We start from the raw sequence: 16,812 nt of genomic DNA, 5'->3' as shown, positions 1-16,812 counted from the left end.
AAGCCACCACCCGTTTTAAAGTCTCCTACGCAGACGCCCTTTGGCCTCTGTCATAACAGTAACAAGACCGATTGGAGTCCACTCACAAGTATGACTACCGAGCGAATTGGACTCCACTCAGTCCTATTATGTGTCCTGTGAAAACGCTCTATAGCTACCCGGGGGTGGGGTACTTCCAGAAAAGTTGGGTGGGTGTGTGCGGCCCACTTCCCAAAACCCTTACCCTATTTATGACCAAAATCTGCGTTTTTTGCTACCCTATTTATGACCTGACCAGAAAGTCGATAGCCTATTTATGAAAGCTGCGGCTGACAGTTGGCCTAAACATAAGTTATGAAGGGCTTTTGTTGACGGTCTTATTGATAATGATGGAAAAATAGCTGCTTCTAAGAAACATACCCAATTCAAGACCAGAGTCCAAAAACCGTACCCTATTTAAAACAAAAATGGCCAAAATCGATACCCTATTTATGGCCAAAACGGCTGAAAAACCCTACCCTTTGGAGCCGCACATACCTCTGTAGCTCATATAAGGGAGTACCCCCCCCCCCTCCCTCCGCGGGTATAACTACAAGCTTCAATTATGTTTGTGGACATAGTTCTGGTCAGGTGCTTGTAAGTTGAATGTTATTAAAGTCTGGATGTAATTAATTAACTGCCAAATGACAAAAGGTCCGACATTTTAACCAACAAAATATCTTTCATCCTCAACAACATTTTATGCTGACAACTGATCTATTCCTTCCCACCCTCCCAACCGGTCCTTCTTAAGACCCGTTTAGCGAGTTCGGGAGTTTCCACTCAGTAAAAACTGTAACGTTGAACTACGTATTTCTTTTATTCCCAACACTTCTTCTGACGCTCATACAGTTCGTTCCATAAGTCAACAATCTACAATCTGCAATCTGATCTAAATGTTCTTTTGCTCGCTTTTGGGTAATGTTTCGGTTATACAATAATCTTTTATCTTACATCTCGGAAAATCAATCTTATTAACTCAGTGCCTCATCCGTTCCCTGTGTTTACATCACATTTTTCTGAGTCACGTTACAAATTCGCATGACTATTTCCCTAAGCAAGTTGCGTTACTTGATATTAAACTATTCAGTTTCACGACGAGCTAAGCATCATTATGGCAATCTCTTCTGATTAGCGGGTCCTAAGGGCACGGCATGACGCCTTAAAGTGGTCGTAGATAAGTTGTTTATTTAGGCGACAGTCTGATTTACGTACACTATTCTTTCTTAGGCTTTTGGAATCTCGCTTAATTTTCTTTAAAGCCGTTGAGAGTTTTCGATTCCGTTTCACAAAATCACCAAAGCCCTTGTCCCGTTCTCATAATTTCAAACCAGAGCTTTGCCTCCTTTTCTGCAAGATCCCGTAATCCCCGCCTTCAAATAAGCCAAGTTCCAGATCCTGAAAAGCCTATTGGAGACCCCCAGATAATACTCCTGTGCCAGATTTCTAATCTTTATTACAATAATGCAAAATTATACAATATTTTATCCTACAGAATTAAGAAACATTTTCCTACACGAATGTGTTATTGTTACTTAGGTTTATAGATACTGATTATGCAAAATTGGCCTGAATCCATAATTCACTATCGTATCATCACTCTTTGTACTATATGGTCCCAACTCAATGGCTGTGCTGTCTCTATTATACTCTTTGACCGCTCTCTCTATGTCTCGTTCTATTTTTATTTTTGCCCAACCTATGAATTTATTCCCCTTTGTCCGTCCTTTCAAAACCAGTACTGGGATTAGTCCACCTACAAACACATAGATGGTCGAGAAAATAGCCGAAGTATTATTTTCCTTTCCAAAGACAACAATTGAATATACCACAAAAAACAAAAAAGTTAAAATCAAAACCATATTGCGTAACATCTGACAAATTTCAGATTTAATTGGCAAAACCCTGTCACAGACGAACCAAAATAACTTTGTTCGGATTGTACCCTCGGGATCGCTGCTATTTATGCTTAATTCTTTTTGCCATTTTAAGATCATTTCCTTGACCTCCTTGTATTCCTGCTGCATATTAGCATAACATAGATACATATTTGTTGTAACTACGAGGAAGAAAGCTACATAAGGTGTTATAACGTCCTCGTTAAGAACTAATCCAGCGATTGTATATCCTAAAGCTTTGTTAACAAAAGCGCAAGACAGGCTATTCACAAACAGTATTGTCACATAGAAGGATAAAAGTAGCCAGAGTTTAAACAGAGGTTTAGCGATACCGATAGAAACTTTAAATAGAGCGGAAACGTTTTCGTCGTCATCAACGTCGTCGTCATTGTGTCTGAAGGTTCTAAGAGACCGCAAAGTATGCTGCGGTGAATACCACAATATTTTTAATATCGAGATGACAAGTAAAAAGGGGAAACAGATTGCCCCAAACACAACCCTAAGAAGAAGTGTGCATGTGATAAAAATTAAACGCAACAAAACGTAAATTGGATTCATCGTTCGTGATACTTGACGACTCTTTTTGCATGGACCCAAAAAAACATCGGAAGCAACTAGTTTTGAAAAACCGAGGATTAAATTCCACAAAAGTTGATGTAGTTTAACAAAGTGAAGACGCATTTCATCACCCAGGGAACGATCTAGGTCTCCACTGCTACTGTCGCATATCGGACAAATGAACCGCTGCTTAAGAGTGAATGCCTATAAAAATGGACCTAAATCGCCTATCAATGGCACAGGTCGAAAAATTGATTTCGCTTGTATTTTGTCCATAGATAGGTCCTAGTAAGAATAGAAACGGACCATAGTTAGTTTCTGCGAATACAGCTTTCTTTGGTAGAAATACGCCAAAAACGATTTCGACCCGACTGGGCTCAAAATCTACTTCCGGTTTTGCTGAATTTTCCGAATATTTGATTGCTTCGCGCTCCGCAGAACAACTACTTGAGAATCTTTCAATGGATTTTATATTCAGTTCAGGTCTTGGTAGTATGACTGAGCGAAAAATAAAATAAATCAAAGTTAGTTTTGAGCCCGAAAAGAGGTAAAACTGAAACGCAAAATTTTACAGTATGTCGCAAGAGAATTATTGCTTAAAAACATCGCCATATTTTTCTATGGGCTATAACTTTAAATACCATAAAAACACTTTCTACGGGTTAAATATACACCCACCTGTTAGGATATCAAAAAATATCTCTGGGCAATTGGTTTCAAGTCGCCCGCCTTGGCCTGTGTTTCTCATAGATTTTGCCCAAAATCCGCCGTTGGAATGTAAGCAATTGCGTGACGCGGATAGCCACTCTCGAGTAAAATATTCGTTTCCAGCAATCCGATGAAAGCAATTTTTGAAACGTTGTGTGGATAAAATAATGGAAAATGTTTTTTTTGTTGTTTTTTGTTTTTGTTTTTTTTTGTTTAACTTAGTATAAATATATATGTTTTTTCATTTGCATTGCGACACCCACGACATCCATGATAAAGAACGTTACTACAGTACTCCGGGAAATGATTTTAACACTTGTTTATTTTATTGATTTCACTGATAACTTACAACACAGTAGCAGTTTCAGAGATACACTTAACCAATCCTCTATGATTTATGGCAACTGAATCATTGACTGACAAATAAAGTCAAGTGGAAATACCATAATTTCTATAGACTACTAACTGCGTGACGGCATCTCAGCTCTTCTAGCTGTGTAGAAAATTTGTACCTACACAGTATGCTCAAACTCAGCTAGAAAACCCGGAATTTCTTGAATTGAATTAGCCGAGGAAGAAATTGCGTTTAAGTTTCAATCATACTGGGAAAAAAATCCATCTTTTCTACTTTGGTTGTTTGATCAATTAACTGAAATTTGCAGATCAAAACACTGGTAGACAAATAAACATTACAGTGGTCGATCTAGGACTAGGTTTACAATAAAGGAGTTCCCGAATTCATCAATTTTAGAGTATTCGGATTAGTAGGGGTTTACAGTGAAAGGATATTCGGATTCTTAATCGTTTATACACGACGATAATTCCGGGAACATTCATGATGGAATGGTTAACAAGCAGTTTGTTGCCTCGACAACGAGAAACAAAATGCCTCCGAAAATAAGGCTAGGGGTAGGTTGAGACAGTCTGAAGTTTTCTTTCAACTCGCTGACCACGGTACTGTTGTCCATCATGCCAGGTTCTTCCAGGTATTTACTTAGGGTTTAGGGTCGAAAACCGTCGAGGTTTTCGATCGTGCCATCGTCGTCATCTGCGCAGTAAAGTGTAAATTGGGCACGGTTTCTGAGGAGTATGGCATTACCCATTATAAAAGTGATTACCTACACCTGAAACAGCACGAGGTAATCACCCAGCGACCACCATCAAATGGCCATCAATGCGCCTACGACTCGACTACGACTGGATCATGTAATCCGCCATTTTCGTTCCACCGCAAAATCAAAAGATCACAGGCGGAAAAATATCTGGATTCGAGAGAAAATCGTTCACACGACAAAACTCTCCGGATTCAAAAGTTTTCGGATTCAAAGTTCCCACTTTAAATTTCGGATTCAAAATCTCCGGAGACACGACCAAACCGGGGGGTTTTTATTTCGGTTTCGTCCACTTTTGTGTAAATGGCAAAATCAATCCGGCACTAAAACATTCTGGATTCATCACGAATCCGGAACAATTCCTCTAGTGTAAACCTGCAATCCTGGCCATAAGTTGTTGGGACACCTCCTATTTTTGCGCGCTGAAACCCACGATTTCAACTACGTCCTTAACGTTTTAGAACAAAAGATGAATGGAAGCAAGTACAATTGACCCCCCCTCTCCCCTAGCAATGTTGGATGAAAATGAAGCTATTCTGAAGACTAGATTGGATGTGGGAAAAAAGGAAAAAGGGACAATAGAAAGTGGTTAGACAGTTGTGTTGGAACCAAACGCGATTGCTGAAAAATCGCTATTATTGGAATAAGACGTGAATATCTATCTTATCGTCTCTTTAGTTCGAGAATACTGTTCTAGGAGGCGAACAACTCTTGAAACGAGGCTATTCTGAGGCTATTGTCAAGGATTTTTTTTCTTCAAGATTTTTATCAACATTGACAGGGGGAGGGGGTAGGCGGGCTTGCGCGGTTGTGGTCTTAAGAGAGGCTGCCTGTGAAGTCATCTGCCGTAACTGTCCCAACACTTTTGACCAGGATTGTAGTCTTAAATGAACAGCGAACATCCATCTTGTTTTGTTCGCGGAAGTCGGTCACAGAGGAGCGAATTTCAATGAAATATATATATAATTTGATTAAGCAATTAGCCAAAAATAGGTTGGCCGCCAAAACAGTTTAGGGTTTAGCCTAACTTTAACCTTAAGTTTTAAGACTGAAGAAAAAAAGGAAAAAGCACTGAGCATTTCAGTTGTTTGAAACAGAAACATTCGCGCACAATGAACTATGTATAGTACGTGGGTAACCAGGAAAGCAATCCGTCCAGCACAGTAATTGTTCAAATTAACAGCTTACCGAGACACTCGCACTGTCGATGCCTCTTATTTATGACTTTTAGGATTTGTTTACTTTACTTTTTCCGACTTTTTAGCAGGAGAAAAAGCACTAAATGTGCTGGCACAAATAAAAAGGTTTAACCGAAAATCGATCCGTCGAAATCAAGAAATGCAAATTTAATCACTGTAGCGTTCCTTCAGATCACATAAGGCTACAAACCAACAATATCAACTTTTCATTACGCTTAACAAATGAACTTAGAACGATTTTCTTTCTAGAACTCGTTCTTGTAATTAAAATGATCAGAGAAAGAACGACAGCCTAAAACGACATAGCAGTAACACCCGAACTCCGAGTAAATTGCTTTTAATTGGCGTTTTTAATTAACGAAATTTCCAAAGCGATGACTTTCAAAATATAAAAGTTAAAAGTGGTCCATTATGTTTTTCTTTTTTCACCCAAATGTTCTAAGATAGCCATCTGCGGTTTGTTGGAAACGAATTATGTATTCAGGGTGACCGCCAGAGTCACGCAATTGTTTACATTCTCACGGCGGTTCAGGGAAAAATTCATGAGAAGCACAGGCCAAGGCGGGCGACTTAAAACCATTTGCCCAGAGATATTTTTTGATTTTCAAACAGGTGGGTGTACAGTTAACCCGTATAAAGTGTTTTTATGGCATTTAAAGTTATAGCCCATAGAAAAATATGGCGATAGTTTAGTGCTATAATTCGTTTGAAACACATCGTAATATTTTCCGTTCGTGTTCGATCTCGTTTCAGGCTGAAACGAAGCCTCGATTTATTTTATTTTTCGCTCAGTCATACCATGAAGACCTGAGCTGAATGTAAAGACCATTGAAAGATTCTCAAGTAGCTGTTCTGCGGAGCGCGAAGCAATCAAATATTCGGAAAATTCAGCAAAACCGGAAGTAGATTTTGAGCCTAATCGGAAAAAAATCGTTTTTCGCAAATTTCTCCCCAAAAAAGCTGCATTAGCAGAAACTAACTATGGTCCGTTTGTTTACTAGCTAGGGCCAATCTATGGGCAAAAAATGAGCAAAATCGATTTTTCGACTTGTGCCGTTGTTTGGTCCATAATTACGGGCACTGCCTCTTAAAGCTGCTCTCAACTTACCATTCCTAGTAAAATAGCCACCGGTTTTGAAGGTCTTGCTCCTACCGATAACCAATATCTGAAACAATTCACAAGTAATTCTTATATCTAATCTCACGACATATCGCAGTTCATAACTTATAACTTATAACTTATAACTCAAACTTATAACTGCCTTATGAAACATAATTCAGGTGACTTCTCAACTTACTTTATTCTATCCATGTTTAAGTTTGCCAGCTTTTCATTTCTGGTGTTAGGTATTGGATCGAAAGTCCCCACCTAGATGAATTGATAGAGAGATTTTTGTTTCGTTAATACTCTAGTCTCGTCTTGAACTTTTACATACAGTAACATGTACAGGTCATGCACATGTGACTGTTTACACCGCATCCCAAAACAAAGCTAATAAGTTATAACCGTGGCTATAAGTATTCCTCACCTGCTCCAGATATCCATAGTTTCGAGGCCTTTTTCTGTTGGTTGCCACGATGAAAAAGAAAGGCCTATTCTTGCAGCCATAGAGGGCAAAACGTAAAGTAACTATTGGAGGCTTCATGGTCGAAATAGCCTTTCAGCTAAAACAGTCAGGCGTTTCAAGCGAAAAATCGCTCAGGAGCTGGTGACTAGAACCCAGACTTCTAATGGCCAACGAACAATATGGCGGCAGAATGCAGACAGAGTAGCCATTAATTGTAAGAATGGCTGCGAGCCTTTTGATAATAAACCGCTGACCACACCCAACACTGCTGATAATACCTAGTTCACCCATTGTTTCCGTTCATTCCCCTTATTTACCTTCATTTAGCCTCATCCACGATCATTCATACACCCTCATTCACGTTCCGTCACTTGCATTCACCCTTATTCACGTTCATTCACCCTCATGTACCTTCATACACCCTCATTCACGTTCAGTCACTTGCATTCACCCTTATTCACATTCATTCACCCTCATTCACCTTCATTCACCCTCGTTCACCATCATTCACCCTCATTCACCCTAATTCACCTTCATTCACCATCATACACCCGCATTAACCTTCATTCACCTTCAGTTCATACACCATCATTCATCCTCATTCATCTTCATACAATATCATTCACCCTCATTCACCCTCATTCACCCTCATTCACCTTCATACACCTTCATTTACCTTCATACACCTCCATTCACCTTCATACACCTCCATTCACCTATCTACACCTCTATTCATCTTCATACACTTTCATACACCATTATTCACCTTCATACACCATCATTCACCCTCATTCACCTTCATTCACCCTCATTCACCCTCATTCACCCTCATTCACTCTCATTCACCTTCATTCACCATCATTCATCCTCATTCACCTTTATTCACCCTCATTCACCTTCATACACCAACATTTACGTTCATTCACCTTCATACACCTTCATTCACCTCCACTCACCCTCATCCACCTTTATACACCTTTATACACCATCATTCACCTTCATTTACCTTCATACACCATCATTCACCCTCATTCATCCTCAATCACCTTAATTCACCATCATTCACCTTCATACTCCATCACCCTCATTCACCTTCATTTACCCTCATTCACCATCATTCACCCTCATTCACCTTTATTTACCATCATTCACAATTATTCACCCTCTTGCACCTTCCTACACCACTATTCACCCTCGTTCACCTTCGTACACCTTCATTCACCATCATTCAACCTTATTCACCCTCATGCACCTTCATACCCCATTATTCCCCCTCATTCACTTTCATTTACCATCATTCACCCTCATACACCTTCATTCACCATCATTCACCCTCATGCACTTCCATACACCCTCATTCATCTTAATTCACCCCCATTCGCCTTCATACACCCTCATGCACCATCATTCACTCTCATTCACCGTCATTCACCTTCATACACCATCATTCACCCTCATTCACCTTCATTCACCCTCATTCACCATCGTTCACCCTCATTCACTCTCAAGTACATTAATGCAAAGAATGTTGTAATACATTTGCAAACTTCTGTAACGTTTACACTGTAGCCCAAGAGAATTACATGCAGTGGGAATGTTTTATGAGAACTACATATTGAGCTAAGTCACCCAGCCCTGTTAGAAGGCCAGCTGTACCGCGAACAAATGCACTTATGTCCAGGATTGAGTGTACTTACAAAATTAATAATATACATAAAAAAATTAAACGATTCTGATTGGCTGAGAGCAGTGCCGTTCAAGTGTAACACGAGTGCAAAAAGTGTAACATCAGTGCAAAAAGTGTAACACCAGTGCAAATTACGCATCGTGATTTTGGATTATGCTTGACTGAACGACAATAGAATTGTTGTTTACAGTCTATCGAACTTTATCTCTGGCAATCTTTGTTAACCTTTCCTTTGTGTACTTTTGCAGTCAAAAAGCTGGTTCACCGCGTCAAATGGACAGGATAAACCTTCAGATACGGAAGGTACAGGAAACCTGAAAAATAACAGTTTAATAAGATAGAAAAACACCAAAGACATAATGATAAACAATAAAGGAACAAAGATGGCTAAGGATGGAGAAGATTAACACGGATTGCAAACGACGAATTTGAAAAATTGAGGCTAAACTCTTCAATTTGCGCAAACCGTGACTGAGCTCCTTTAAATAAGCTTAAATTTGGCTATTTCCGTAAAAAAAAATCACGAGAAATTATGAGAACTAAAGAAAATGTTAAAAAGAAACCGAACAAATGGCAAGATTTAAATTCTACAAAGAAACTAAATTCTAGATATAGAAGCGCTAAATTAAAATACCGTAGTGCAGCACGTTCTTTCCAGCGAACTTCGTCCGCAGGAATTTTTACGCTCAAAATTAAAAATGTTGGTTGTATCGACGGTTAGATCTTCATGCGATTGCGTAAGCTTATTCATTGTCAGAGTAAAGTTTTTCTTCCAAAGATAATTTCCAAAGACGTGAAAAAGAGGTAAGAAAATTGAGTATGCGTCATAATTTTGCGCGCGCATAAATTTCGTCATTATTAAAGTTGAATTATGACGCAACTGTAATTATTTAGCTGGACCAAAAGTACGTTTTACGACGCTTCACCGCGGTGTTCTTGTCTATGGGATTTTCGACAGTTAGAGGCCAATTTCGATTTATTAAATGTCTTACTTAGCTCCGAGGCTTAGGAGAATAAAACAAAAGAGACCGCCTCGGGTCTAATTGATGAATAATTAACTTCTTTTTTTAATTTTCCGTTAAGCCTCGCGGAGCCAAGTTACAATTTTAATATATCAAAATTGGCCTATTAACTACAAACATAGCATATTCGGATCAAAATTCCTTTCACGTGCGTGTTTTTCTCCCAAGTTGCTCATTTTTCACAATTCAAAGCACACAATCTTAACGTGGGATGCATTTCTTTTGTTCAAAGCATATTTCTCGCGGCTGTAATGAATTTTAATGTGGGTATATATAAAGAAGTGTAGAATGACACACCCATTTTAGCGTCGGTCGCCGTTGCATTGAAGGCAAGGGCGAAGGCATCTTAGTCGCTGTGCTCCCTTCAGGCAAGTCCATATTTTCTTTATTTATCGCCGTTGAATTGAAGGCAAGGGCGAAGACATCTTAGTCGATGTGCTTCCTTCATTTTCTACATCTTCATTTTCTACGTCTACATTTTCTATAGCTAGTTACGTGTCCTAGCTGTTTCCCCCGTCTTTCAATTTGATCATTTAATGGTATAATAAAACTTTCCTCAGTGCTGTGAAAGCTTCGAGGGGCATGTGTTTTTCCTTGACACCGAAGATTGCATTTAGGCGAAGTTGAAAAACCGAATACCAAACATTTCTCTTGTGGGTAACTGAATGATTATTTTTAATAAAATGTTTGTTTACAGCTTGATAATCTACTTGGTTTGCCGTTTGACTTTGTCATTCGCAATTTGTTTCGTCACCTCGGAGCGCTACCATGTACACTCTTTTTAACTGTTATAAAAAGAGAAAATTCCAACCGCCTTTGCCTTTGCTCTGATACGAAGAGAACAGTTATGTAGTTATATCAAAACCTATAACTAATCTTCAGTTCGTTCCCACTGCAGTGCACCACTTTGTTGGTAGTCGTTTAAAAGTGTTATTCCACATTTTGAGGGAGTTTTGTTAAGTGCAAGGCCGATAGACGTCCGTTAACTGATACTGATACTCATTCAAGTCAGTTTTGCTAGAGTCAACACGCGAAAAACTTAACCATGACTTTCCTGTTTTTCCACAAGGATTGACCAGAGGCAGTAATGTTGTATCCAAAGGAATTGAATTGGAGTGACAGGCGTCATTCACCAATTCAAATGAAGTGTAGCACGACCAGCTATGGACTCCTGGCAAGTTTCATGTTGACGACAACTCCGTTGAAGTTCAGATAAGTGAATCACAGTTGTCGCTAGATTTCATTTAATATAATCCTTTGAAGTTTTGCAGCTAAGTCCAGTTTAGGGGCATTCAGACGTGACATTAGAACCGGTTTGCAATTTAATAAAGAATGTGACCGATTTCAAAATGAGTGCATGTCGCTGGTAATTTTGTATGCCTTGGTGCTGAATGTTTCGTAATTTTAATGGACGAGTCTCGTGTTTGGACGTATTTTTGCTTAAAATTAACCCACAGACAAAAGTGACACGTATTTATTTATTTCGTACCATAAAGTTAAAACATTTTTCATTTATCTTACAAATACAGGAAATCGTGTACCGAGTCTAAGATCTTACGATTTGGTGGCACTAAAGCTTTACTGTTTTTTTGTTGTTGTTTTTTAGACATAATCCATTCGTAGAATGCTTCAGTTTATCGTCCTGCGATCATGTTTTTCTGTTTAAAAAAAGAATTTTTTGAAATCCATAGCAAGAATCTAAGAACTTCTAACTTATTGACTACACTGGCAAATTCGTTTATTAATTCTAAAAAAAATTTATCTGAGCTGAGGCTAACTGACGAGCCTATAGGCGTAGTTCAATGAGGAAAATGAGCAAAAAATAGCAAAATTCTCAGCGCAGGAAAAGATTTGCAAGCTCGTTAGGCTAGCTATATTGTTATTTGTTCGCCAACACGAGAGCAATTGGCTTTTGAAACAAAGAGCTGTTTGGTTGTACAAAAATTGAATTCAAAACAATTGACGTCAATGTCTGCAAGCAGTGAATATTGCTCTTTATCTCTGATCCGTTGACAGAAAAACTTATTGCCAGAATGTTGTCATGGAAATCAAACGCAGATGAATCCGATGGATTGACCACACACTTCCCATGGTTGCCTACAGATGGACACCAACTGGCAACAGCAAACCTGGTCGGCCAAAAACCACCTGGCGCCTGCCATGAGCTCAATGAGGAACAACATACCGTACAAAATAGAGATGTAGATGGATTCTGGCTGCCTTGTGTCCCACAGAGAACGAAGAGGATTAATTTAAAAAGTAAGTAAATCAACCTTACAGCATATGTTTTATCGTAAATGGCCGCTGTCCTTCATTATCAACTCATTCTTACGCTACCAAGTTGAATAGAAATACATGAAAGATGAAGCGTTGTTCCAAATCGATTGTTTTAATTTGTGACGGCCATTTATTATAGTTCAACTTTCTGACCACAACATGCGAACAAGTTTTTGGGTGAGCAAGTTATCTGTCCATGAAATAATCATAAGTAAACCTAGGTGTTTAAATAACTAAAGTTGCTGCCGTTTGCTCTGCTATCTCCAGGATGACCAAAGATGTGTTGAAGGACAGTTCACGAGTTTCTGGATTTATTCATCAACCTTAATTAATTGAATTTCAGCAACGTTGACTGAATTTTGGATGGCAGTGTGCAGAGCTTCACTTCTGGCGTACGATCGATGACTATTGGAAAAACATCTCGGCTCAGATAAGTAGAAAATGGTTTTCCTATCTTTACACTCCAAGAGTGTTAAAAATCTTGATTCTGATTGTAAAATTGATAGATTTTCAAGTTTTGTACCATTGCTGCATATAAGCCTACGGTTGTCTTGTTGTCCAGAAAATGCCATATTTATATCAGTACAATACACGTGCACTGTATTATGTTCGATAATAATTATTACAATGAGACTACCGTTTGTTTGGGAGGACAAACGCGTGGAGGACAAAAGCGTGGAGGGTGGAGTTATTATGTGAAGGAAAATCTTGCACTTTTCATTTTACGTTCTTGGGATTTTAAGCGTCTGAAAACGTTTAGGTGAAGAGGAGAATACCACGACGTAAATATTCATAAAAAAGATTCTTTAATAATCATTAAATCCAATTTTAATAGCAAGCTTATATTATAACCAAGTTAGAAAGCATTGTCCTTGATTCTTAGAAGCGCGAACACTACAACCCATCGTGGATTCCATGGGAATTCTATTTCATTTTTGAAGAAAATGCTAAAATTCGAAAACATATCAAAGCACTACTGTTTTCTGAAAATTTACATAGTTATCAACTGTATCTAACACTGCTGTAAATGTATTAGTTGACAAGGTAGTGTTGATTAAATATTCTTTTTTCTGTCTCTCTCGCTCCAGGCGGCTGATATATCACTGTTGACAGAAAGGGTGGCCATCTTGGATCGCAATGTACCGTTGGACTCTGGCACAAGTTGACTATTGGAAACATCAAATCTCAGATAAGTACATTATTTCTACTCTCGTTAACTTTTGACAGTTGCAGCGAAAGAATTATGAAAATCTCAGAAACTGATAAACTAGAAAATATTGTCTTGATGAAGAACCAAATTCTTAGAACTAATATTAACAACAATATGAGAAAATCAGTAACGAGAATACACATTTTGAGCATGGGATGTACTTAAGAGTTACCACTTTGAAAAACTTAATTCTCAGAGTTAACATTTAAAACAATATGAGAAAACCAGTAATGAGAATATACATTTTGAGCATGGGATGTGTTAAAAGTTACCACTCAGTTCGTTATGCTGAAGGTCAACCTGAAACCATCGAATATTATTTCTCGTAATTCTTGTTTTTTTCAAGGCATTGATGAAGACCATAACCAAAAGTTGTGGAAATTGAGATAAGGGAAAAAAAGTATTTTGCTAAATTGAGAACAATGGTGGTTTCTTTTTGAGAAAAATTTAAATGAAGAGGAAGGGGTAGTAAGTAATTAATACATGGCCGCAGCTTATCAATAAAATCATCTCGTGAATGCTCACTAGTTTTCCCATTAAGCCGAGATAAATGATACATCGAACTGTCGTTTTGCATGTATATATCCTTTGCATTTGAGTAGTATTCTCGAGAATAAAAAGTGAAGTATCTCAATTGAAAGATTTTAATCTTCCAGTTCGTCACTTCTCATACATTACAAACTTCATGTAAGAGTACTGTTTGTACAGCCGTATAACTCTTGACGGTATCACAATGAGCCAAATTAAAAGTAAGATTGCTCTAAAAAGGACTTCTTCTGTTTTTTGTTTGTTTGTTTGTTTTTGTCGAGTAAAGAAGGATTTTAAATCTTGAAAAAAATCTTGGAAACGCACAGCTAGTCAGAGAGCCGGACTACAATAGATCGTTTTCACTGTCGTGCAATAGGAAAAAAACAAGGAAATTTGATCTTATTGAAGATAAATAAAGGAGACTCCTCTCCAGGTTTTAGGTCTATGCGCCGTCCCAAACTTCAGTTATTTGCCTAAATGTTTTGCACAAATTTAAAGAGCTCAGTATGGTGCCGCCGTATTGGTGTACCTCCGTGGTACACCAATTGGCGAATCTTTGTTTACAATATTTGCCCCATAAGTGATACAGTTTCTGATGGAAATTCTGAATATTGAAAGGGCATAGCACGATCAACTGTGTCAAGGAATTTGAGCTCGATGTATTGAATAATGTTTGAGCGATGCGGGTTTAAAAACTCAAAATTTAACAAAGAATGTAAATGCTCATTAGGGCGTTTGCCACCCAGAAATTTGGCGGTTTTTGAAGGCCAATTTCTCCTCGAATATTTCAGCCAAAGAGCCAAAAATTTCACCAATTACTAAATTTCACAAGCTCTTTAAATTGTTGTAGTCAATTCGTGTCTAGCGTGATACCTTCTCCGTGCATAGTAGTATGTCAATGAGGAAAAATGTAAAAAAATGACCTCAGCAAAGATTCGCCAATATGGCAGCCGGAAAATAGTGCGACAATCTGGATCTTCTTGGTTATCTAGGCCATTGATTGCCTATTCTGCACAAACCAACATATGAACACTTAACTGCTACTTTTATTTCACGAAGGGCTAAAAATCATGAGATAAGTATATATTTTTCGACAAACGCGATGTTCCGCACTGCCATAACTCTAAAATTCAAAATGCACTTGTTACCAAACGAAGGACACCATTGCGCTGAAATGCTGTCAAGGTGTATAATTTTCGCACCTCTTATGCCTGATGAGGATAGAAACTCTGGTGGTTCTTTACGTTTGGATTTAAACGCTTGATGACGTCACATGAAAACGTTCCACTGAATTGAGCATAAAATAATTAAAGTTGCCTTATTCAGATCTAATCATTAATTAGTTCTACAATAATAATTAAGACAAAATCCGAGAGGAAATCGAGCAATTTCAGTTTTTATTGGACAAAAAGCTCCATCCAGAGTAATTCTAAGTATCTTGCAGTCCTTTCTGCATTTTCTAAAAGGTTACGATATAAATAGTTGCTTGAAAGAACACCGAAAACCATTTCCCATGGAAATGTGGGAAAATAAGTTTCAAAGTTTAGAGAAATTGTGCAAGCAAAGGTAAACCTTCATCATCAGTTTCATTTCACCAGTAATTTCAAGTATTTCATATGAACTTCAAAATCTGTTTCAGTCGACATTTGGTGTCGTTAGAAATAATTTCCTTTGAGAAGATGTTTAAAACAGTCGCACAGCCGTTTGCAATACGATGTGAATAATCTCGGTACAAAGTTTTTTTCCACTTGTTACTCAAACGTCTTGTAGATTCCTTCTTAATTACTCGGAGGAAGATTATTGAATGAACTTGGTGAGCAATTGTAAAAGGAGACCATGAAACAACTTTCATACCGTTACTGGAATTTGTTAACACAGGATTTGGCAATGTGACTTCTACCAGTACCAGAGTATACAAGCTTATTGAAGTGCCTTTGAAATTAATTCTCAACTTGTTTTTTTACTTGCATAATGTTTACATTAATGGAGCCCTGAGTAGTTTCTTTTTTCATCACGGCATGCTTATGAAAGCACGTAAGGATACTTTTTTGAATATTTTAACCGACCCATCCCTCCAAAAGAATGAAAAACGGCCAAAATATATAGGGACTTTCAGAATATATTTAGATGATTTCAGAATATATTTGCACATGGACCATTCAAAATCTGTGCAATGTCTTCTTTGGGGGGTTAATTCTTTCACGGACTCGTAGATAGATCAGAAAGAGAGAAAGTTTAAAAAAAAATTGCTATGACTTAATTTAGGTCTATGGGTTAAATTTCGCGGAGAAAACGTTTTTTCGCAATTTGTGATGAGTTCTCTTTCATCAAATTTTCTCTCATCAAATGTTCGTGATACAATGTTAACCGAAAACTGAAGTTCATTTAAAAATTTAACAAAGCAAAATTGTACTTATTAGAGTGTTTCATGTGAAAAAACGTTTTGAATGACATGCCAATGGGGGAAAGGAGCATTGTTGACTGGCCGTATTATCTATTGGACGAAACTTTGTGCTAAAATATTCAGAAAATACAAATTTTAAAGAAGACTCATGAATTATTATAACTGATCATAAAACGTAAATTGAAACTGTGTCAACACAACGATATTAAAGACATGATACAAGGTCAGCTAGACGTCGAACTGGAAGTCCTTGAAAAAAACGCGGATGATATAATTAATAAATGGAATTTCTGTCGCTTATTTAAATCGACTTAAAAGATTCTACTTCTTGACTGGTTTTAAACTCACTACTTTGTTTTCAATTTCATTGGAAACTGCATGCGAAAACCTCTGTTTTTTATACATGAAAGAATAAATTTTGAGTTGTGGATAAGAAATGAAATAGTTAGCTTAAGCAACGACGATACCTACGCCAGGGACGACTCCTAGAAAGAAAAATGATATTTCTAATCTCGTAACAATCTGGATATCTGCTCCGTACCCCAATCAGTACTTAAAACTTGCTCAAACTAAATATGTAATGCCAGCGATCCATTCCAAAAAGAAATACAAAAAATTTGCCA

General features: G+C 37.8%; 1 protein-coding gene and 1 pseudogene across 1 annotated transcript; both read right to left on the bottom strand.

Annotated features, from left to right (window-relative positions):
* Positions 1 to 1,456: 1,456 nt before the first annotated feature.
* Positions 1,457 to 2,895, bottom strand: LOC149110276 (uncharacterized). The gene has a single exon (XM_089291082.1). It carries the CDS (start codon positions 2,595 to 2,597, stop codon positions 1,560 to 1,562), a length of 1,038 nt encoding a protein of 345 aa, XP_089147208.1. The 5' UTR covers positions 2,598 to 2,895; the 3' UTR covers positions 1,457 to 1,559.
* A 3,697-nt stretch (positions 2,896 to 6,592) lies between these two features.
* Positions 6,593 to 7,267, bottom strand: LOC149110275 (small ribosomal subunit protein bS16m pseudogene; annotated as a pseudogene).
* Between the last annotated feature and the right edge of the window lie 9,545 nt (positions 7,268 to 16,812).

The sequence above is a fragment of the Orbicella faveolata genome, unplaced genomic scaffold, assembly GCF_042242905.1.
Source record: "Orbicella faveolata isolate gen_17 unplaced genomic scaffold, um_ofav_v1 contig_24, whole genome shotgun sequence".
NCBI classification, from domain to species: domain Eukaryota; kingdom Metazoa; phylum Cnidaria; class Anthozoa; order Scleractinia; family Merulinidae; genus Orbicella; species Orbicella faveolata.
This window is presented reverse-complemented; position numbering and strand designations above follow the sequence as displayed.